This window comes from Podospora pseudopauciseta, chromosome 3, assembly GCF_035222475.1.
Source record: "Podospora pseudopauciseta strain CBS 411.78 chromosome 3, whole genome shotgun sequence".
In the NCBI taxonomy this organism is placed as follows: Eukaryota; Fungi; Ascomycota; class Sordariomycetes; order Sordariales; family Podosporaceae; genus Podospora; species Podospora pseudopauciseta.
In genome coordinates this window covers 238,693-260,998 of record NC_085893.1, presented here as the reverse complement: position 1 = coordinate 260,998, position 22,306 = coordinate 238,693, and the positions used below count along the sequence as shown (strand labels likewise).

The 22,306-nt window shown below is 54.7% G+C and overlaps 8 protein-coding genes across 8 annotated transcripts; 6 read left to right on the top strand and 2 right to left on the bottom strand.

The window, feature by feature from the left end:
* Nucleotides 1-350: 350 nt before the first annotated feature.
* Nucleotides 351-3,048, top strand: QC763_300770 (uncharacterized protein; the record flags this gene model as incomplete). Its single annotated transcript, XM_062910540.1, has 2 exons — nt 351-460; nt 527-3,048. The coding sequence occupies 2 exons, from the start codon at nt 351-353 to the stop codon at nt 2,811-2,813; spliced, it is 2,397 nt and encodes a 798-aa protein (XP_062766464.1). The 3' UTR covers nt 2,814-3,048.
* Nucleotides 3,049-3,095: 47 nt separating this feature from the next.
* Nucleotides 3,096-6,837, bottom strand: QC763_300760 (uncharacterized protein). Its single transcript, XM_062910539.1, has 3 exons — nt 6,327-6,837; nt 4,954-6,227; nt 3,096-4,898 (listed from the first exon to the last, which is right to left on the bottom strand). Exons 1-3 carry the CDS (start codon nt 6,516-6,518, stop codon nt 3,146-3,148), a joined length of 3,219 nt encoding a protein of 1,072 aa, XP_062766463.1. The 5' UTR covers nt 6,519-6,837; the 3' UTR covers nt 3,096-3,145.
* A 482-nt stretch (nt 6,838-7,319) lies between these two features.
* Nucleotides 7,320-7,971, top strand: QC763_0047520 (uncharacterized protein; the record flags this gene model as incomplete). The annotated part of the gene is made up of 2 exons (XM_062905711.1): nt 7,320-7,450; nt 7,896-7,971. 2 exons carry the CDS (start codon nt 7,320-7,322, stop codon nt 7,969-7,971), a joined length of 207 nt encoding a protein of 68 aa, XP_062766462.1.
* Nucleotides 7,972-8,034: 63 nt separating this feature from the next.
* On the top strand, nt 8,035-10,229 carry QC763_300750 (uncharacterized protein; the record flags this gene model as incomplete). The annotated part of the gene is made up of 4 exons (XM_062910538.1): nt 8,035-8,107; nt 8,175-8,194; nt 8,269-9,230; nt 9,287-10,229. The coding sequence occupies 4 exons, from the start codon at nt 8,035-8,037 to the stop codon at nt 10,227-10,229; spliced, it is 1,998 nt and encodes a 665-aa protein (XP_062766461.1).
* A 751-nt stretch (nt 10,230-10,980) lies between these two features.
* On the top strand, nt 10,981-12,586 carry QC763_300740 (uncharacterized protein; the record flags this gene model as incomplete). The annotated part of the gene is made up of 3 exons (XM_062910537.1): nt 10,981-11,530; nt 11,596-12,195; nt 12,255-12,586. The coding sequence occupies 3 exons, from the start codon at nt 10,981-10,983 to the stop codon at nt 12,584-12,586; spliced, it is 1,482 nt and encodes a 493-aa protein (XP_062766460.1).
* A 1,868-nt stretch (nt 12,587-14,454) lies between these two features.
* CBH1_1 (Exoglucanase 1) lies at nt 14,455-19,469 on the top strand. The gene is made up of 2 exons (XM_062905709.1): nt 14,455-18,030; nt 18,102-19,469. Exons 1-2 carry the CDS (start codon nt 17,619-17,621, stop codon nt 19,274-19,276), a joined length of 1,587 nt encoding a protein of 528 aa, XP_062766458.1. The 5' UTR covers nt 14,455-17,618; the 3' UTR covers nt 19,277-19,469.
* On the bottom strand, nt 14,742-15,815 carry QC763_0047490 (uncharacterized protein; the record flags this gene model as incomplete). The annotated part of the gene is made up of 1 exon (XM_062905710.1): nt 14,742-15,815. One exon carries the CDS (start codon nt 15,813-15,815, stop codon nt 14,742-14,744), a length of 1,074 nt encoding a protein of 357 aa, XP_062766459.1.
* A 2,007-nt stretch (nt 19,470-21,476) lies between the features above and the next one.
* On the top strand, nt 21,477-22,087 carry QC763_300723 (uncharacterized protein; the record flags this gene model as incomplete). Its single annotated transcript, XM_062910536.1, has 2 exons — nt 21,477-21,763; nt 21,811-22,087. 2 exons carry the CDS (start codon nt 21,477-21,479, stop codon nt 22,085-22,087), a joined length of 564 nt encoding a protein of 187 aa, XP_062766457.1.
* Between the last annotated feature and the right edge of the window lie 219 nt (nt 22,088-22,306).

Sequence of the window (22,306 nt, the reverse complement as noted above, 5' to 3'; positions counted from 1 at the left end):
TGTTGGAATGTAATTCTCACCGAGAAATATATGCAAGAGGTCGAAGCGAGGGGTTCACGTGATAGTCTTGGCATTTTGTGGGGTGGTGGAAAACCCGCGTCATATGTACCACGAAGGGGTCCTTCTCAGTACCTACCCAGGGCAGTCGCATACCACCCACCTCGGCCGGAAGCTTAGTCGAACCTCTGATTTTCAGTTCCAGTTCCAGTTCCAGTTTTAACATGGATCACGGACGTTTGGGGTAACTCCAATGGCCATATTTCGACCGCTTCTCTCCGTCCATTGTTGGCCGTAAAAGAAGACTCTTGTCCGTCTGTCCCTCCTCCAAACAGCCCTCATAGCAAACAACCATGGCCAAAAAGAAGTCTTCGTCCCAAGAGGACCTCGTCGAGGCTGAAAGCGACCTCGGTCACCAGAAACTGGTCAGGTCCCAGCAGCAACTCATAATATGCAGAAACAAGTGCGCCCAATGTCCTGCACTGCCTGCTGTTCCCCCCTGCTGACTTGGTGTCTTGTCAACTCCTAGACACTGGCGATACATATCCGCCTTCCACGGCCCATGGCTCCAGCTTCCCCCCGAGGTCATTGAGACTCTGGCCAATATCAATTACAACACCCCTCGACCCCGCCCGATCGATCCTGCCGTGTTTTTCGACCTCGTCAAGATTAGGAGACTCGTCGACGAGGCCATTGACCTGGCTGTGCGCGCGGCGAGCGGCGTTGCTTCTCTCAGCCAGCAGAGCATCCCCGGCCTACACCATGCAGCCGCGTTGGGCCTTGGGTTTGGCTTTCGTCCAGGAAACCAAGCAAAGCTAAGTCCGGAGAGAAAACATCGAATGCGAAAAGATGCGACCCACAAGCTTTGCAAGGCGTACAAGCTGGATGAAGTAGCCTGTAGCGTCTCAACCATGCAGAGCGCTTCGGCACTGGAGGAGGTTGCTTCTTTGGTGCTTCAACGGAGTCCGGACGACAGCGACGCCAAATATGTGCACTTCTTTCACGAAAAGATTCCAAGTCGACAGCTCGCCGAATGCACGAGCTTGCAGCCATTGGACGAAGCGATACACGAGAATCCCTCGGACCCAGAGCCTCTGAGGACTCGAGGCATCGTCAAGATATTCAAGGAGGACTTTCAAGGGGCCGTCGCCGATTTCACAGACGCTCTGAGGGTCCATCGCCTTCGCCGACCAACCCACCGTTATGCAGGAAAGGAGGCCGAAGCCGAGCAGCAAGTGGCGCAAAGGACGGCGCGAAGAACCGAGGATGTTGTCTTGAAGGAAGAAGAGCAGCCGAGCAGCCTGGAGACACAGCTTTTGTTCCAACGTGCTGGAGTCTATCTCACCATGGCCTGCCAGCATGTTGACGCAGCCTTCCCCGACGGCTCTCCCCAAGTGCCAGAACCGGACAGCGACGGCGACCAGGCCTCCCCGCCATTGTCCCCCAAGGTTCTGGAGGCGAGGCAGCATGTGAGACAGAATGCGAAGCGGGCGCTTCGTGACTACATGACTTACCTTTCCCATTTCGAGTACTCGCCCGATCTACCCTTGGACATCGCCGAGGACTTTGCCCGCAAGGTGAACTCTGTCGCCAACGGCGTCCGTGTTCCCCGCCACACCACCAAGTCGGCGTCGCCCGTTGGAAACGACGAGAGAACCACACAGAAACCACACCGCATCTACGTCCTCTCGGATTTGTTTGCTCCTTCGCCACCACCAGATCTCCCGCCGTATCCCATCACGGACCTAGCCTCCCTGCAGGCACACCAGCCACCTCCGCCCGTTCTTTCTCCCGTCATCACAGAAACACTGACATACCACCCCCTTTTGGCCGACGCTCTCCACGCTCTCTTACTCTGCCACTGTCTCATCCAGACCTCGGCCAAGGAGCTCCTCCGCCACGCCTACATGGTCGCCCGCCTGGCCCGCCTAGCAGACGGCTACCCAGCCTTCCAAGCTAGTCGCTCCCCCGCCCGCGCGGACTGGGTCGAGGTCCTGCGCGCAGGAGGAAACTGGATCCAGCTAGCAGGCGCATGGGATGATCTCTGCGCGCCAGCTCCGGTGCCCGTTTTGCACCCGAATGGTTCCTCTCCGCTGCATCATCTTCAGCACCAGCCGCCGCAGTTTAAACCTGCACTGCCGTCGTTAGACACCACCGGATCAGAAGTATCCACCGAACTGAAGGAGCTTCCCTCCCCTTTCCCATTTCCTGTCCCAGTCGAGACAGAAAAACAGCGCAAGGACCGCTTGCATCACCAGATTGTTCTCGACGCCTTGGGCGACGAGCGGGTGAGCGACGAGCCGAGTTTCCGGCAGGCCGTGCTGGCCAGGCAGCTGAGGGCGGAGCACGACTACCAGCTTGCGAATGCCGTGGCTGAGCTACGCGCGCAGATAACATCCGGTGTTGTGGCTGGACAACCACAACAACCACAACAACCACCACAACAACAACAACAACAACAACAACAACAACAACAACAACAACAACTCCCGGCAAATGGTCGTGATAATGAGGATGATGATGGGTCTAGTTTAGAAGGGGCAATCGGGGATTTAGACATTGACGGGCAAAAGGTCACGAGCGATGGGAATGGCGGGGTTGTTGCTCGTGCCCAAGGGAACGGGAATGGTGGTGGGCCAGGTAGGCATGAGCTCGAGAAGGAGTACCCTGTTGGGAGCGATAGGGCTTTGGCCGTGGCGAGGTGGGTGTTGGATGCGCCGCCTAATGCGGGGATCGTTCCCGGGGATGGGAAGAAGAGGAGGAAGAGGACGGTCAAAAAGGTTGCTGCTCCTGGGGGTGAGGCGGAGAAGGTTTAGATGCTGGCTGGTTGGCTGCATGACTGCGATATCATTGTACCAAGTAGAAGGGAAGGGGCCCAACCGACTCGTTGATGTTTTGTGTTGAAAAATAGTCTATATACAAATCCATCAACTGTACAAAGTAACACAGTGGCCATAATCTGCAAACCTACTTGTATCCAAGAACAACCAGACACAAAAAGAAATGAGTAAAATCAACGCTTAGGTATCCCGTCAACTCCTGTAGCCCCCCCTTCCACCACCCCCACACACACACACAAGTTTCAAGGTGAATATGACCCCATCACAAATAAAACAACATGCCCAGTGTCTATTCATGTCACAAGCATCTACCAATTCCCAGTGCCGTGGCCACCGTTGGCAGCGTTGCCAGTGGCAAGATACGCAGAAATATCACTCATGCCATCCGCTTCCAGAATGTTGAGCAGCTGCGTCTGCTGCTCCTGCGTCAAGCTATCGTGGCGCTCATTGCCAAAGTACTGGTTCCCGTACCCTTCCCACGAGAGGAGACCCCCGGCTGAGGTAGAGTTATGCCACGGGGCGCCTTCCATCGGTAGGTTGTGGTACGGGCTGTAGGGGTTGTAGGCCTGTTGAGTTTGTTGTTGTTGTTGTTGTTGTTGAAGTTGCTGCTGTTGCTGTTGGAGCTGTTGTTGGTGCAGCTGCTGGTGTGGTTGTAGCTGGTGTGGTTGTAGCTGGTGTGATGGTGGATGATGGGATCGTGGTTGAAGGGTTTGGTGTTGTTGTTGTTGTGGTTGTTGTTGTTGTGGTTGTTGTTGTTGTTGTGGTTGGGCGGAATGCTGTATTGCTGGCGCTGGTGGCAGAGAGAACTGCGTTGGTGGTGGATGTTGAAGGCTGGAGCCAGCAAAGGCATAACCTCCTTGCTGCTGGGTTGGGGGCTCCCAGATGCTGGCCGAGTTGGCACCTGCAAACGTGTGTGGTTGGAGTATCGGTGCGGGCGGGTTGCTCCAGTTGGTCACTCTCGTTGCTCTTTGGGCATTGGAGCCTGGAATAGGAGGGATTGTGAAGGCTGGAATGTTGGATGGAGCCGCCATGGAGGAGGTTGGTGGGCCAGGCTGTTGCTGCCCATAGGGTTGCCCAAAGCCGTACTCAGCAAGTCCATGAGTAGCGGGAACAGGACTGTGCCGGGTGACCATTGGCAGTGGGCTTGCATGATGGAGCGTTGGCGTGGGAGTCGGGCTTGGACCTCGAGGTGTGCCAACCAATCGTGGCGAAAGGCTCATGTGACTGGACTTTGCCGATGGTGGCGGGAGCGACTCTGGCGGAGTTGGCAGCGAGCTTGCTGTCCCTGTAGGCATCGGCGGCGTGCCTGCCTTTCGCTCTGCGGCCGGGGTTTGGTAGGGAGTGGACTCGGGAGCCAGTTCAGAGAGTCGCCGGCCGTGTGCATCTGTCAAGGAGCTTATCGGGTTCATGAAGATTGAGTTTGACCGAAAGGCGGGCTGGTTTTGAAACGGCGATTGGTTCGTATATTCGGCACCCTGGTCAAAGTTATAAGGGGGCTCGATGTTGTACCCGAATGGCGACTGGTTGCTGAAGAGAGATGTTGCCGAGTGTGACTGTTGGCCTTGCGGTGACGAGTTCTCCGAGTCGGGAGAATTGCCGTCTTCAGTCAAAAACGGCGACTTGAAGTGGCCGTTGGGCGCACTGGGCATGGGGGACGACAACTCAAACGTAACTTTGGCTGTGTAGCTCTGCAGACAAGCCTTTGACAAGACTTCGTACAGGTTGATGGCCTCTTGCACGCCTGGCCATTTGGGGTGGAAGTTTGTGATAATGTTGATGCCATCCTGGACAAGCTGCTCGACATCCTCGCGGCTGTTTTGGGCTCGAACTTCAGGGTACCCAATAGACCAGAGAAGGGCATTGAGCGACGAGTTGATGGTCTGCAGGAACACCCATGTCCGGTCAAACGTGGGCTGCTCCCGATCAGGTCCTGTCGAAGAGGATGTGATGATGGACTTTGCTGCTTCAAAGCAAATTCTAGCCGCCCTGGCAGTTGGCTTAAGCACTTGGGGTGATGGCCGGTAGAGAATGATCATGACGGCGTGATATCGGTTTGTAAACCTGAATCAATACCGGTCAGCCATTTGAAGAAACGAGTTCTGATATGCCCACCTACCAAGGCTTGAACAGGGGAGGCTGTTCTGGACAAGAGTCCAGCCAATCCTTCAACTTTTGGTCCATTTGTTGGACCCAAGGATCTACATCCGTTGTTCGTGCCGGTCGTTCCTGTTCGTAGAGCACCCGCCGGATCTCGGCCTGCATCAGCCGCATCTTGCAGTAATGTATGGCGATGGTTTTCCGTTCACAGAAGCGACCCTGTAGGATGCTCTCGGGCGTCGCATCTGGCGTGATGTCCTCATCCTGAACCGTCTCGAAGAACTTCACCTTTATCATGTCACCGGTTCTCGAAAACCCGCTGGGGCGTCCCAGCATATGGGCGAGGCCCAACTCGGTCGTGAGCACAATCCAGACCAACCTTCTCTTCAAATCAAGGCTTTGAAGATCGCTGTCACCCATGGCCCATGTGTTTTCGTCCCCGAGGGCCCATTGCTGGCATATTTTGATGGCAAGCCCAACCACGTGGTAAACGGCAATCTTGATGGGCATCAGCAGCGAGTACTGTACGATCAAGATCAAACATTGTAAGGTCTTCAGATCCTTTGGTCTGACAACGTGGTCGAAATGCTCCATGGCAGCAAGGTAGTATGTATCTGGCAATCCGGCCCACCTGTCGACCTTGGCCAGACTGATGGCAATCATCATGTTGACAGCAAAGAGGCGGTAGTGGTCCGTATCACCATTGAAAACGGCCTCGAGATCTTGAGCAAAGACAGTCTCATGGAAAACCGGGGTGAATACTTGTATTCTTTCTTTGAAAACTCTCCACAGGTTCTCTGTCATGGCTCTCGTGGGGAACTCTTTGGCAGGAATATCGGCCGTCAAGGGAAAGTCGACTGCCCTGGGACCTGAGGGTCCGCTGAAGCTTCCCATGACAACGCTTTGCATACGGTCCCGCTGGTCGATTCTCCTGGAGCGTAATTCCGGGATCAAGGAAGAGATGCGGAGGGAGTCGGTATAGCGTTTCGCCTCCTCCATGAGAATGCGCGTCATCGCGATGCCGCTGCTGGGGCCCAGATACCGAGGGGATTCGACGGACTTTTTGTCCAAATGAACCAGCCCGCCTGGCGTTACCATGTCGTCGTCATCGTTTGGATCCTCCCCCGTGAGCTGTTCGAGTTCGGCCTCTAGACGCTGGACCTTTTTTTGGAGGTCTACAACGTAGGTCCGGTTCATCTTGCGGTTTTTTGTCGTGTCGAAGTACTCGCATGTCTGGCCGGCGCGGTCGCAGGGACTACATCGTGGGAGGGCTGGATCGCATTTCGTTTTCCTCTACGTTGATAGGCAAGCGTCAGCTCAGGTTGTACCTACTCAGACAAAAGCAGCTCTGCAGCATTACAGGGTAAGGATCCCTGGGAGTGAGGGCTGTACCTGTCTGCACCTGCAGCATGCTGTCAAGGTATGCACCGTCCCTTGGTGTTGGGCCGGCCCATTGCTCAGGTTTTCTCCAAAATGGCCGAGATGCGAGGGCGGCGGACGGCGTGGGTAGTTAAAATGGCCTGGCTGGAGTGGTCGCGGGGCATACGCGCCAATGGTCTGGCGCAGCAGAGTGGCAGCGTCCATGTCTATTGGAGTCTCGATGTTACGAATATGGAATGGGGAGGACGGACGACGGGAGATTAGAGCGGGCGCGACGACGATGTGCCCAGGCGCCTCGCTGGGGTAACGTGCTGCCCGGCGGCGGTGTTTGGGTGGTTGTCCGTGGCAGCTCAGGCTAGGAGAATGATAATGCGAATGCGTTGGAACAGCTGGACATGGTCGAGAGAATTGACACTGGACGGTGATACCCCTACCTTAGAAAGATCAAAGTTCAAAGTCTGGGTTGGAGAAGCACTGGCGGGCCTGCCGCTGCCTACGTTCCAGGTTCCCTCGCGGGCATCCTTTTGGACAGGACAGGGCAGTCCTCCTCCCGATTCGCCGGCACACGCAACCCCTGTCCACCTCGCCGTAGGTCTCCATTGAACCTAACCCAGCTCACCAAAGGTCAACATGATCAACATGATCAACATCCAATTCTGCCCGGACAAGGTCAGAATGCGCGCCACTAGCTAATTGTGTTCCAAGTTACCTTGTACCTAAACAACATAACCACCCCTCGTATATCCCACGCCATCACCACCACCGTGGCTTACCTAAAGTAGGTGAGGCTTGAGGCTTGAGCAGCGACCTTGCTCAGCTGACTGTGGACTCGGAACGGCACTCGGGCACTGGCAGGCAGGGATTCAGGGATCCAGGAAAGGTGGGGTTGTTCCAGCAGGTGTACCCCGCCATCAGAGCGTCCACCCGCACCAGACAGCAGCACCAGTCACCCAGTCACGCCAATCTACCATTTCAGATCTGGTCTCATGAGATGGCAAATGCAAGATGCGGGCAGTTGCTGATCCTACTAGGCAAAAGTTCTGGAAGCCTTCCACGGACTTTGATCCGTCAGATTTTGAAGTCTCCACTACGGTCCAGCGCAGTAACGCGATGTGGGGTTTCAGCCTTGGCGACAGGTTCCTTTCAAACCCCGCCAAGCCGATTCAGCCCCTGATCTGTTCAGTTGACACTTGACAGCCGTCTGATATCGTGGCTGAACGCCTCACTTCACCTGTATTGCGCTGGGCACGCCACATTTGGGGGCCAAATCGAAACAGCCGGTGGAAGAGATCATAGATAGCAAATCGGGATGGCAAGTACTCCTTGATCAGTCTTCTTCCCGTCCTCCATCGCCTTTTGCTGGAGGTACCTCAGATACCTTATCTACCCAGCAGGACACGGCTAGGAAAGAAAGAATCCGAACAAGGGGCGGATATCCATCCAGCCCGCCTTGCCTCGCTCGCTACCCCACTTCCCGTGCTCTTCACACCCAGCTGTCCCGCATCAAAGACAGTCAGTTCCCAATCCATTTCATTCTCACTCGACACCAGAGACGCGCCTCTCACAAGGGCTAATCCACAGCGTAGCAGCACCGTCCCCGGACGAGAAGCCAAAGTCACCACAGACAGCTGCTCTCAACCTCAACCACACCGTCTAGGTGGGCGCACCACAGCCAGGGAGTTGACCCTGAGCTCCACTCCCTTCAACAAGACCCCACACAATGCGTACCCGGTCCAGCTTCTCCCACAACCCTCACCTTCGCGTGTCTCGGCCCGTGTCTGCCTGTTCAAGATGTGAGTAGCCTCTTTCCGTGCTGATCCAGAGCATCGTTGTTGACTCCAGCCTCGTGTATAACAACAGGTCGGGTAGCTAAAGTCAAGGTGAGTTACCCCCCCCCCCAAACCCCGTCATGTATCCCCACGTCACAGCCTCCCCTGACTGACTCCTGAGCCAGTGTGATGGCAAATTGCCGGCCTGTACTGCCTGTGAGAAGGCTGGTCGTGAGAATGAATGCTCGGCGGCCAGTGACCAACAGTTTGCTCGCGGCAAGGAGCGGAGCTGGGTTGCTGCCCTCGAGGCAAGGGTGGAAAAGCTTGATCGCAGACTGAACCATGCCCGGTCACGGAAGGCATCTGTGGCTCTGCATGAAGTCGATGATAACACCATGACGATGCAGGATTCCGAACGGAGGGACTCGCTGGTCGACATCACCGCTGCCATCCATCGTAAAGCTGCCCGGACTCGCGAAAAAGCAGACTTCAACACATTGGTATCCGATTTTGGCCTGTTGACTGTCAATGCCACCACTCCCGGCTTCGACACTCAACAAGAGTCGGCGAACCCTATGAGCTTTGCCCGTCTCGTTCTGGCCGCCGCACAACATGACACATTGCCCGACCCAAACACTGACGAACTTCCGTATCAGGAAGTGGCCGAGGCCAATTTCCAATTTTACCAAGACAACATCCTGCCTCTCTATCCCCTGTTTCCAACCGCAGACTTGAAAGCTCTCGTTCCCAAGATTTACGACGCCGCAGACCTCGGCATCCTGGGCGGCATAAGGTCTTCTGAATACTGGCTCTTTTGGATGGTCATGGCCATCGCTTCTGCCGCCCAGAGCAAGGCTGTGAACGACAGAAACTACTATGATGCCCTGCAGTATGTGGCTCGCGCTTTACCCTACGCCGATCGCGCCTTTGTTCCCGGATACACCACTCAAATACAGGCTCTCGTGCTCCTCACGCAGTACTCCATGCTCGACCCAGCTCACTTTGACAGCTGGCACCTCATAGGTTTTGCCTGCCGGGCCTGTATCGACCTGGGCTTCCACAAAGACCACACTTTCACACAGCAGTCGAGCAAAGACACAATAGATGCGCGCCGACGTACTTTTTATTGTGTATATGCTCTGGATAGGTTCGTCTCAGTCCATCAACCATCGAGTCATGAACTTCTGCTGACACACATTTCAGAGCAATCAGCATGGTCCACGCTCGCCCCTTTTCCTTCAAGGATGACGACATATCCGTGCGGCTCCCGAGTCCATCTGTGGACAATGAAAGGTCAGATCCATCTCTTCCTCTGTTCGAGCTTCGAAGACTGCAGTCGGGTTGGTACCAGACCTTGGTACAAACCGACTCAAACGACCCTCTTCGGGATCCCATCCAGTACGTGTGGCAGAAATATCACGAGACGCAGAGATGGTCAAAGGAGCTCACATTGGACCTTCCGGCCACAATTCGCACCGCGTTTGATCTGGAACTCGATTACAGCTCTGTTTATCTGGTCGTTCCTAGTCCGCGCACACCCAAACTTACCGACCATGGGCGCCTACTGATCTTTGAACACACCATACGTTACCTTTACAGGATGTACGAGGTTGTCAAGGCCAGCCCGAGTGAGGGCTTCTACACCTATCATGATGCCCTCAAAGTTTTCTTCATGGGCTCGCAACTGGTCACAGTGCTGCGGGACCCAGGCGAAAGTGACTTATGGCAATCTCTGGGAGCCACCGAACCGCCGCAACAAAACCCCCCCCTTCCTGAACGATTGGACAAGGATCTTTCTGATGCTATCGCGCGGAGCAACTCGTGTCTCGACAAGGTCAATGAGACACTCAAGCTGTATGGAGAAAGATGGGAGCAGGTGAAGACCTTGGCAGACCATTTTGACAGGACAACAACCGACATCAAGTCTTATCTTGAGACGAGAAGAGATATGGTGGAAAGTGCCATTGCACGAAGTATGCAGAAGGACGGCCGTCATGCCCTGCCCACGTCACGCCCTGGTACAAATCCCTCCACGCTTGCTTACCAGTCGGCGCCAATGACGCAACACTCATCACAACGAGCAAACCAGGGAGCCCCGTGGGGGCATTCTACAGGCTTCCAAGGACACCATAACGTACACTTTTGATTGGGAGTTCAGGGACACGATCCAGATGACGGGTATCTAGGCGGTTGCGTGGGAAGATAAGGGGGTTTCATCAGGACTGCGTGGAGTATCCGAAGCGATCATTAGTTCAGGAAGAAGAATATACCCTTTTCAGTAAAGTCTCAATAAATGTACTTTTCACGTCAGCTTGCTTCCCCCTGCTTTGTCTGAACCGTGGCCCGAAAACGTCGGCATCAGTTCAACGACCGGCAACAAAGGGAAGTCCAAGCAACGGGTCCCAGCGGGCCACAGAACTCGGCATGCAGCCGCCAATAGATTCGGCCACGAAGGCCAGCTGCATCAAGGCCCGGCTGACAACGTCGGGAGGGTTCCTACAGCCGAAGTCGGCATCAACACCAGACATGGCGACAGGCTTCGTCGGAGTATAGGAACGGCTGCGTGTCCGACCAGCGCCTTCGGTCCCGGAAGACTTGCAAAGTTGGCGAACACTGGCTGTATACTCATCTCTCTTCGGCAAGGGGCCGCTTTCCATCCATCGATCCGGGCGTTGTCCAATTAACAACCAGCAATGCTTGATGCTATTTGAAGTCATCTGCCGCTGTGATACACAAGAGCCAAGTTCATATATACATGCCTTGCTTTCCGCATGCCATGAAATGCATCCCCGTCCTTTTTGCCTTCACCGTGTGGGTGAAGACGACCTACTGACAACCAGCACAAAGCACACTCTCCGAGTTACACAAACTGCAACAAAACGCCTTGGCCATCAAGAATGGCGACTACACAGACAGAAACGCGGTTTTCCAGCCTATTGTCAAGAGAGAAGGCAGCTACAGACGAACAGCCGGTCCACCTCTCCTTGTGTGGAATCGAGGTGCCTAGTGTCGGCCCTGATCGTGGAGCGACCGATGATGACATCTGGAGAACAGCCGAGGGAAGGGTTGCAGGTACACCTCATCCCAAGGACGACGCTCGCAAGATTGTCGGACACATCAAAAACCGTCTCAACGGCTCGAGCCCGTCTGGAAGCGGCAGCCGTCTACTCAAACTAGCAGACGACATCACCACCGACATCACAGATGCCACCTCCGGCAGCGAGCCGGCGCGCCTGAAAGTGGCCACAGCAGCGCTCGAACTGGCAGCCGCTGTCCGCCCTCCGTCCGATGCCATCATGTCCCTCTTTGCCAACATGTCTGTCGTCTCCGCCGTCAGACTGTTCCAGCACTGGGGTGTGTTTGACATGCTCCCCACATCACCCCCAACCCAAGGGACTGCCTGCTGCGATATCGCCAGACAGATCAATGCGGAAGAAGGGATAGTCTGTGGGTTTCATCCCCTCCCCTCCCCCTTTTGTTCTTGATAGAACCGTGGCTAATGACCGAAACAGCAAGGATATCAACCATGCTCACCTCCTCCCGCATTCTCTCTCTTACACACAACGGAGAGCTCTGTCACACACCAACCTCGTTGTTGCTACGATCGTCGGAGCCGATGGCGGCCATGTTTGACTTGATGTACACCAATATCGTGCGGGTGTCTGACATTTTGCCTTGTTACTTTGACACCTACGGGAAAAAGGAACCGGTGGGGCCGGGCCATGTCCCTGTTACGGTGTTGACGGGGGAGGCGGAGTTGGGGTACTTTGAGAGTGTGGCTAAGGACGAGGAGAGGATGAGGGGTTTCACGAGGGCGATGGGGGTTGCGTCGGGGAGGGTGCCGGTGACGGGAGTTTATCCTCTTGGGAAGGTGCTGGATGGTGTGGAGGAGGAGGACGATGGGAGGGTGATGTGGGTGGATGTTGGTGGGGGTGGGGGGCATGTGCTGAGGCGGTTCAGGGAGGGTTGTGCCGGTTTGAGGGATGGGAGATGCGTGGTGGTTGATTTGGCGGGAGTGGTTGATCAGGGAAGGATTGAGGCGGAAGGGGATGAGCTGATGATGGCGGTGGAATGGGTGGAGGGGGATTTCATGAGGGAGATGACGGTGAAAGGTTTGTGGCTTTACTTGAAGGGGGTAGGATTTGACGAGGGCTGACATGAAAGAAAACAGGGGCAAGGTTTTATTACCTGAGGCATATTCTACGGGACTATTCGGATCCAATAGCAACGCTGGTCTTGAGGAATGTGGCACGGGCGATGGGCCGGGATAGTAGGATTTTGGTTTCCGAGCAGATCAACCCTGATGGTGGTGGTACGACGGGGAGACCAATGCCCCTGTATGCTGCCTTCAAGGACTACTCTATGCTTGCTATTGGTGGGAAGGAGAGGTCGTTGACTCAGTTTGAGAGAATTGGGAAAGAGGCTGGGCTGAGGGTTGAGGCGGTGTATAGGGATAGTAAGGGGACTGGACATGGGGTGGTTGAGTTTGTTTTGGAGGGGTAGAGATATAATGTGCGTAATTTTTGGATAAAGATCTTTAACTTGCTGACCTAGTGATGTATCAGTCACAAACCTGATTGATGTTGTCATAAGGACTCGGTAACACAACACCTGCGTCGAACCAAAGATTATCTATCGACTTCGCTACCAACACTTTCCAGGTACGTGTGTAATGGTCACTTTTCTTCACATCTTAATCATGGTAAGCTTGTTTGATTCTCTTCGCAGCATTCAGGCAAAGCAAATTGTTAATTTCCCCAGCTGATGGTCTGAGGTTTGAGTCTTGGTCAACATATCGACAGGATGTCTCACGAATTTCGGTGAGAGCTCGACTCAAAATGGAAGGTTTCTGATACTTACAATGGACTCCGAATCAGCCATGATCAGGATGAGCATAAATGCAAACAGGCTCCCTCTTCCATTGATCATGATATCAGACCATCGCCAAGCAGTGTCCAACCTCCCGTCCTTCACAGGCCAGCTCATACATTCAATCATCATACAACAACAGTCACCATGAAACTCACAACACTTCTTCTAACCACCGTCATGGCTCTAGCCACAGCCCTCCCCAGCCCCTCTGAGGCTTCTACAGAAGCTATTCGGAATGCCGAGGCGGATGCCACCTTTGCGAGTCCAGAAGAACTCGAGGCTCTGGGTATAATCTAATGGTAAGTTACATCTTGAATCGTCTCAACTCGCTCATCACTTCAGAAACTAAGCAAGACACCAGGCAAGCAGCAGGAGGGATGCAAACGCGGCTGGAATAGTTCGACATGTCCGCAGACGTGCAGGAACGAGGCAGATGCCAGCCGGTGCCCGAACCGAAAGGCTGTACACATCAGCATCAGTGATGATGGGTGTTTTTTTGGCTGGATTACTTGTAGTTGTACTTGCGAGAACTGATTTTAAGTGTTATGGAAGTGATGGGCAGTATTGATTGTATTTGACAAAGAGTTATCCAGCATTTCTCTTGTCAATTTATCTGATGGAGGTAGTTTGCTTGAAAATTGAAGTAGTTTCAATTGTGCTCTCTGTGCTAAATTCGCGGGATTCTGAGTCTCCAGTTTGTCTTGGGTCTTTGAAAGCGAGTCGGTAAGGCAAGGCAGGTAGGTAGGTAGTCAGTAATCCCCGTCTACAGACGGAAGTTTTTTATTCTTGGGATAGATGAAGACAAAACAAGCTCAACAGAGTTTGACTCGAGTGGAATCTCCAAGCCATCTCCCAAGCCCATGTGACAACGGCACAAACTGCAAAAACAGAACCAGCCAAGTGTCCCAAGCGATGCCAATGTTCCTCCTCCCCGCCCCGTCTTTTCCCCAGGTCCCCCGAGTCCGGGCAGGCCGCGTCTTGGTCTTCTTCGTCTCTCGTCTCGTCCCGTGTTTCCCTTCGGGCTGTCCTGCATTCGGCGCATTGTGCAGCGGAGAGTTTTGCCCCGTCGAAGAAGCGATGCGCAAGCTCCTTGGCTTCTCGAGGGAAAGGGTTGTTTCGCCAAGCAGATCCGAAAGAGTCGTCCGATGTCAGCTGATGGCTTTCTCCACATCCGGGGCTGCTTGCTCCTTTGTGTTGCTTTGGGGCTGGAGGCCGAAGAGGAGCGTCGACACCTCGCGGAGAAACTGTTTTGAGATTGATCGACAACGGAGATAAGCACTCCTTCTTCACGAGATGAGTTTTTGTGTTATTTTAAGAACAAAACAGGCCGAATCAAACTTGGCTATCAATTACCTATTCCTTTGCTGCGGGTTATCATCCAAACAAAGAAAGACTGACACTGAGCCGCGCCTGACCAGAGATATTCCTTCATACACATCACAAGCTTGATTGTGCTCCCCCTCGGCTCACCTTTTCTTCTTGTTAACTTTTTCCTACCCCCTTTCCCTCCCCTTTAGCGCCCTACCCCCCACTCACTCACACTCAACCGAAAAAAGCTGCTCTGCCAAGTTGTCTTCACGCCATGTAACCCTCAACCGTTCTCTTCAGTCCCACTCTTCCTCTCCTTTTTCCTATTCTGGAGCCAGGCAAGACGGGATTTCCTCCCATTTGACGGCAGACTCTGGCTGGGGCTGAAGAGTCAGCCTTAAAAGACAAGGAGGCTGAACACACCTGACAGGCATATGCATTACATCTAGGTAGTTCCTCTCACCGCTTATCAACAACTTCACATGGCGTGGGGCTCCTCGTCCAGCCATGCCGGACGCTCAAATGTTTGTGCATGGAGCGATGCTCGCCTCGGGGGCAACTTGGCAGGCGGCAAGGCCCCGGCCATGGACAGGTCATCGTCAGTCTCTTCGCTGCCGCCGGGTGCTGGGTGGCTGCCACGCCGTGATGCTGATCCTGGCCGGGGTGGTCGGTGGCTACGGTGGGTGGCCTTTTGCTTCTGGTTGTCGAGGTCTTCGTATTCTTCGACTTCTCGTCTTGTCATGGAGGTGTTGGGTCTGGAGATGTCCCGGGTTAGAGAATCCGAATCCCGGCGGGCGTCAAGAGAGTGCCTTCTGCGGCGGTTGCGCTGCGGTGGGTGTGGATTGTCTTGCTTTGGCTGCTTCTGTTGACGTTGCTGTGGAGATTGTCCTGGCCCCTTTGACGAGGTGGGCGTACTACTGCTGGCGACGACAGGGTTTACAGTCCTCGTCACATTTGGTAGCGGTGTAGTGTCGTAGTAGGTGTCATTGATCTGGAAGGCTGCCGGTGCGTTGTCAGAGTTGCTGGCCATTGAGCTTCGGCGGCTCCGGCTCTGTTGCCGATGGCTCGATGCGACAGAGCGGATGGAGGCTGGGCGGCTGAGTGAAGGTGTGGTGTTGTGTACGTGGGTGGGAAAGTACGGGGGCCGATGACGACTGTTGCTCCTGGACAGCCCGTCTCCTCCCCAAAGCGATTCGTTGTCGTAGTGAAAGGAGTGACGGATGGGATTCCAGGAAGAATTGGTGTCGACACGTTTGAGGTCGTAGCCATCAGCGGAGCTGCGTGTCCGACTTGACGCGCTCCTCTCGAGACCCTTGGTTGAGCTGGGGTGATATGTCTGGAGCGGCTTGGGCACATCAGGAGCGGTGCTGGGTCTGCCTCCCTGACTTTCGGCATCAGAATTGGTACCATTCGAGCCTCGTTTTGCCCTTAGGCGGGCACGGCAGTGGCGGACGATGCTGACAACAGTGATGATGGGCACCCATCCGAAGCATACCGAGCAGGCAATGACTACGATGAGGATGGTAGGGTCCCCATTCCACTCATATCCCATCTTGCATTGTCTCTGGCTGTCGTGCTGGTGCTGCGAGGTGCCGTGATATCGGGACCTGAGCAAAAGGGAACGGAAACATTATGCCCCAGCAGAAACGACAGCCCCAATGTGCAGATATCATCAGCTCATCATTTCCTCGTATTGGGCGTGCTAAGGTTCGCCATGTCCGGTGAGGAAAGGGAAGGTTTACGCTTGCATGGTGAGGTCCGAAGATGCAGATGGCATTTCGGGGCCTACAACCTGGAAGTAAATCATTCGAGGTCTCGATCAAAGGTGGTTCAGTTCTCCTGTTGCCCAAAGTGTCTGAGTGCAAGTAGCCCATCCCATCCCATCCCATCACATCCCATCCCATGCTGTCCGTGATACATTGATCTTGAAGTCGGAGTGGAGTAGTCAACAAACAGGTCGGGCGGTGTTGGGTTGTCTCCGGAATTGCCAGCCGTTGGACACCAACAAAAGATGGGACGAGGTCCTTCACGATGCCAAGCATCCCCACCTGCGATCGTGCCAAGGGCGGCCCTAGGTCCGCTTCGAAAACCCACCTCCCAGTTTGTGTGGGGAAGCCGCCTTTCCTGATCTGGCGGCTCGGCGTTCTCGACAGCGACCAAAGCTCCCGGACAGCATGACGGCTGGCAATATAGCCAAATTGCAAAACACTGCTGTTTCCCGGTTTTGCTGTGCCCGCCAGCACCGTGTGTTAATTTACATTGTTGAGCCTCAGCCTGGATTCGACCACTGTCTTCTATTTTGAGCAGCTCTCACATGTCCATTTAAGACGGAACACGCCGGCACCACTGATGACGCTGGTGACCGGTCACCCGGTTGACGGCCACATGGAAACCGGGTTCTCGGGTTGTCGGGCCTCGACATGCACACTGAAGCCAATCTCACGAACCATGCAAGCTCACAAGGGAGCAGAAAAATAAAACGGGTGCTAAGAATGTGGGGAAGTCTTGGAAAAACCGGGGTCACAGGCATTCCCCAGAACGAGCCGCCCTCTTCGACCCTTTGCTAGACACACGTGTTGTAGTACATCAGGCGCAGTACGTACTCCATACCTTGCTGCGCGCGGCTACTCGGATCGCAAACTGTTGAAGCTGTTCGACCATGTTCCCTGGACACACACAACGGTCACCAGGATGGAGACAGGTTGCATTCGGCGGATGCCCTCCGTGATGTCCTGGACAAGCTCCCAAGCCCGCTCCAATGAGCGGCAGTTGCCCCCTGTCGTCCCATCCAGCAGCCTCAATCTGATCCATCGCCCGTCGTCCTCGGCTCCACGATTCCCTCGTCTGTGCTTCGGCCAGCCTCCAACCGCCCCGGTCGTCAAGTCACATCGTCGTCCTTGGTTACGGTGACGCTTCACCCTTTGGGTCTGTCGCCGCCGGACCACCAGTGTGCGCGTTCCCATCGTGGAGATGTCTTCCTCCCAGTCGACCCCGCGCCAGCGCTTGCCTCTCCCACAGTCCAGGACCGGTGCATGATCCAGGGTCCTCGCTCGAGCCTTGACGGCCCGAGAGCCGTTTCCCATGAGGCGACCAGCGATGCCATCCCCTTGTGGCAACCTCAGCTGCATGGAGGAAAGGGTGCCGTGAATCCGCAATGTCGCTGATCTCGCCGTGGCAGCACCATGAAGCAAAGGAAATTGGGCCGACAGGGTGGTCCAAGGGCAGAAGGGGTGTCGAACACATCTCTATATAAGTCGGCTTCCCAAGGCCTCACGAACCCATCTTGATCTCACCACCCTCGACATCAAGCACGCCTTGCATCTACAGGTCCCAGTCAACCCTCCAGATCGCCATAATGGTTTCCGCAAAGTTCGCCGCTCTCGCTGCCCTTGTGGCCTCTGCCTCTGCTCAGCAGGTGTGCTCGCTCACTCCCGAGTCTCACCCCCCTCTGACCTGGCAAAGATGCTCGGCTGGTGGCTCCTGCACCAACGTCGCCGGCTCCGTCACCCTTGACTCCAACTGGCGCTGGACTCACACCCTCCAGGGCAGCACCAACTGCTACTCTGGCAACGAGTGGGATACCTCCATCTGCACCACTGGTACCAAGTGCGCTCAGAACTGCTGCGTTGAGGGTGCCGAGTATGCTGCCACCTATGGCATCACCACCAGCGGTAACCAGCTGAACCTCAAGTTCGTCACCGAGGGCAAGTACTCGACCAACGTTGGCTCGCGTACCTACCTCATGGAGAACGCCACCAAGTACCAGGGTAAGCTTCTTTTTTTTTCTTCTTCCACAGTGACACCCGCGTCGATCATCTTGGCTGACGACCCCTGACAGGCTTCAACCTCCTCGGCAACGAGTTCACCTTCGATGTCGATGTCTCCAACATTGGCTGCGGTCTCAACGGTGCCCTCTACTTCGTCTCCATGGACCTTGACGGCGGTCTTGCCAAGTACTCGGGCAACAAGGCTGGTGCCAAGTACGGCACCGGTTACTGCGATGCCCAGTGCCCCCGTGACATCAAGTTCATCAACGGTGAGGCCAACATCGAGGGATGGAACCCCTCCACCAACGATGTCAACGCCGGTGCCGGCCGCTACGGTACTTGCTGCTCCGAGATGGACATCTGGGAGGCCAACAACATGGCCACTGCCTACACTCCTCACTCCTGCACCATCCTCGACCAGAGCAGGTGCGAGGGCGAGTCTTGCGGTGGCACTTACAGCTCTGACCGCTATGGCGGTGTTTGCGATCCCGACGGATGCGACTTCAACTCGTACCGCATGGGCAACAAGGAGTTCTACGGCAAGGGCAAGACCGTCGACACCACCAAGAAGATGACCGTCGTCACCCAGTTCCTCAAGAACGCCGCCGGCGAGCTCTCCGAGATCAAGCGCTTCTACGTCCAGAACGGCGTCGTCATCCCCAACTCCGTCTCCAGCATCCCCGGTGTTCCCAACCAGAACTCCATCACCCAGGACTGGTGCGACGCCCAGAAGATCGCCTTCGGCGACCCGGATGACAACACCGCCAAGGGCGGTCTCCGCCAGATGGGTCTTGCCCTCGACAAGCCCATGGTCCTCGTCATGTCCATCTGGAACGACCACGCCGCCCACATGCTCTGGCTCGACTCCACCTACCCCGTCGACGCCGCCGGTCGCCCCGGTGCCGAGCGCGGTGCCTGCCCCACCACCTCGGGTGTCCCCTCCGAGGTCGAGGCCGAGGCCCCCAACTCCAACGTTGCCTTCTCCAACATCAAGTTCGGCCCCATCGGCTCGACCTTCAACAGCGGCAGCACCAACCCCAACCCCATCTCCTCCTCCACCGCCACCACCCCCACCTCGACCCGCGTCAGCAGCACCTCGACCGCCGCCCAGACTCCCACCAGCGCCCCTGGTGGCACCGTCCCCCGCTGGGGCCAGTGCGGCGGCCAGGGCTACACCGGCCCTACCCAGTGCGTTGCCCCCTACACCTGCGTCGTCAGCAACCAGTGGTACAGCCAGTGCCTCTAAGCGCGTGTGGAAACACACGTCTCTGGTGGGGCCAGCGCGGCTGACTGTGGTGGTGGTGTCGTGAGCATGAATTGTACATAGTTACTTGTTTCGAAACTTGCATGGGGATTGGGGACAACAGTACATATTGCTTTTTTTCCTTTTTCCTTCGCTTCAGCCGTATATAAATTGATGCATAGCTTTTTTGACCTTAACGCCACTGTTCTTTGTTGATGATGCTTGTGACTTGTGACCTGCACTTGAAATGAAACCAAACGTCTCGTTTGAGCTGGGACAAGGTATTTAAACGCTTGTTAGAACCTGGGGGGTGCGATGTGTGTGTGAGAGAGAACCAATGAGCGGGAGAGAGCGCGAGAGAGAGAGAGCAGGTGGGCAGGGAGACATGTCTGCCTGTACTCCCCAATTGTCTTTGACGTGGGTTTGGAGGAGGTGGTGGCGGAGTTCTCGACATGTGGTGCGTGTGGCTTCAATTTCCACTTTGGCCGCCGGTGTGCGGTCTGTCTGTTGGGTTGGAGGCATCGTGAGGTAGTGGTGCGTCTTGGTTGCTTTGGGTTGTGGGGTGTTGCCGGTCTTCCGAGGCTTGGTGAAATGGTGTTGGGTGTTGGAGGTGTAAGGCCACGCGGGGGGGGGGAATGGAGGAACCAGAGGAGTATTCAAGGCCGAGTGATCGAGTTTCACAGCTGTCTGGCCTCGTGCCACAGAGCTGGCGGAATGTTGATGGTCATGCCTTGGATAGGTATCGGGTGGTCCTGCCATGTTTCAGATGTGAGATGGCGATATCAGGATTTAATTAATTATCAGATGGCCATATTCTGGAGTCTTACTAATGTTGTTCTCCTGATGTCCAGTAAAAAGTTTAGACAATACCTCTCCACAACTCCATCCATCACAAAGCTTATACCTATCATTAGATGTTAGATGGTTATGCTGTTCTTCAACTATTGAATTGATATGGCTAGGCAGACCTTGTGAAACTTAGTATGAAGTGCAGAGATCTAGTTGATAAACTGTTCCCTCAAAGCTGATCAATAAGCCTCGAAATATGGTGGATAGGCATTAACACATGGCGACAAGTTGTTGACTAAGGGTTACTAGGCCTTCAGGAGATTGAGTACAACGAAAGATGTCAGAGCCCGGCCTGGGACCTCTCCCGCCAACTCGGCTGGCTCTTTTCCATAGAAAGAAACCCAAAGAAAAGAAAAAGTGTCTCGTTTCCATCTTTTCAAAGCAAAAAACTGACACAGGGATGGAGCTCTGCGGTCTCTCCCGTCCTGAATCCAGTATCAGACAGGCAGCCGACCTGATGGATCCACAAAGGACCTGTGGAAAAGAGCGTCGCTGCAAAACGCCCGGAGAACTAGCATTGCATCTTGGGCAGGAGCTTCCCTCCTTCCGCTGCCCGTGGCCATGTTCAGAGGACAGCGGACAAAAGACAGACCGAGTCCGGCTCCGGCTCAAAGGTGTACTAACTATCTCTAAAAACCTATCAACCATGTTCAAGGGCCTATTGACTATCCTAGAGGGCCTATTACTAATTTTCAAACACCTATATACTACACTGTTCAGCTGAAGCCAGCTAGCTATCCTTAAAGGCACCTGTGCTAAGAGGCAGTCTTTATCTTTGACTATGCCTGTCATACGTGACATACTCATCAGGGTAATTGCATTAGTTTGGGCACGAGAAGTGTGTAGAGTGAGATCTATGCAGCTCAGACTAGTCAGATCCATGAGTCTCGGCAGATTGCAAGCTGCAGTTATTTGATCCGTCCTCGATGTTTCTTTTGTCTCACTGAAAACACCACACGCCCCCTCGGTAGCTAAACCCATGACACAACCCGAAACAAGTTTGGTAACGTGCCACAAAAGTGCTTTTGAACTTACGACACTTGGTCGACTCCGGAATGATCATGGAGGCATGTAAAAGGGTGACAAGACTCAGTTATTCAGCCTATTCCTGGAAGGCAAAGCCAAGGTAGACTTTGCAAGAGTCCAACTAGCTATAAAGGTACGGGTACCTACTCATGTGCTCTCAGTTGGACTCCTCAACCAGCGACCTTGCCACTAACCTCCATGCTCTTCAAGATCTTGATATTGCTTCCCGGGGGCGGGTGCTGGTGCAGCAGGCACCCACCAACTGTTTACCACCCACGATCCAGACAAATTTCCCGACACCCCTACAAAACAAAACAAGCAAGTCAGAATGACCGACCCGTCCCACCACTACAGCAACAACGACGCCCTTAACCTCTACGGCGACCGACCAGAAAATTACAGCGACCGTGTGGCCCAGGAGAGAGATCCTGTGGAAAGAGAAATAGTCGAGCTGGACCGTGAGATTGCCCACGAGGTGCGGAAAAAGTTCACCGGTCAAGCGAGGCAGAGGCAAGCAGCCCATGAAAGGGACAAGGCCGAACAAGCTCGGGCTTCCAACCACAAGGCACCAATCCCGTACTCCCCAGCTTCTTACACGCACACTTCCTACTACAGGTACCCAACCACCACCAGTTGTCCTCCTGCTCCATCCTCTCATCCAGCTGGGTATTCCACCACATCAAGCGCGTTCTCGCCTACAACAACGCTGTCCTCAGCCGTGTACGCAAACACTGCTCAGTATGCTCAGACTTTGTATTCACAAAACTCTCAATAACCCCCCTGCAGGCTACCCAGCAACGACGCACGCAGCCAACGCTCAGGCCTATTACCCACAACGATACGGAGGCCAGCAACAGGGGCAGGGGCAGGGGCATCAGTCATATCAAAGTCAGTCCCAGTACAAAGGCTGCCGAATATCTCTGGAACATACGAGAGTAGACGCATAAGAGTATAGAATGGATTAGTAATCAGTAAGGAGGAGCGGCCAAGTCATGTTGTTATTGTTGTTGTTGTTAAGGTTGAGGTCTGGTACCTACCTTTATACGTCATATGTACAGTAGAGGAAACGCAAAGTTCAAGCTTGGCTAAAGATAGAGTGGAGGCTGATAGACTGAGCTGGCATCCATGTTCCATTGCGTTAATCGTTTGTGTTTTCAT

Bases quoted from the DNA above. Each gene is read 5' to 3' on its own strand.
- QC763_300760 (XM_062910539.1), bottom strand. From the start codon at position 6,518: ATGGACGCTGCCACTCTGCTGCGCCAGACCATTGGCGCGTATGCCCCG. The intron at 6,228-6,326 runs GTACAGCCCTCA...CTATCAACGTAG, and splicing joins CATGCTGCAGGTGCAGACAG to AGGAAAACGAAATGCGATCC. The intron at 4,899-4,953 runs GTAGGTGGGCAT...GTATTGATTCAG, and splicing joins CCTCCCCTGTTCAAGCCTTG to GTTTACAAACCGATATCACG.
- CBH1_1 (XM_062905709.1), top strand. From the start codon at position 17,619: ATGGTTTCCGCAAAGTTCGCCGCTCTCGCTGCCCTTGTGGCCTCTGCC. The intron at 18,031-18,101 runs GTAAGCTTCTTT...GACCCCTGACAG, and splicing joins GAACGCCACCAAGTACCAGG to GCTTCAACCTCCTCGGCAAC.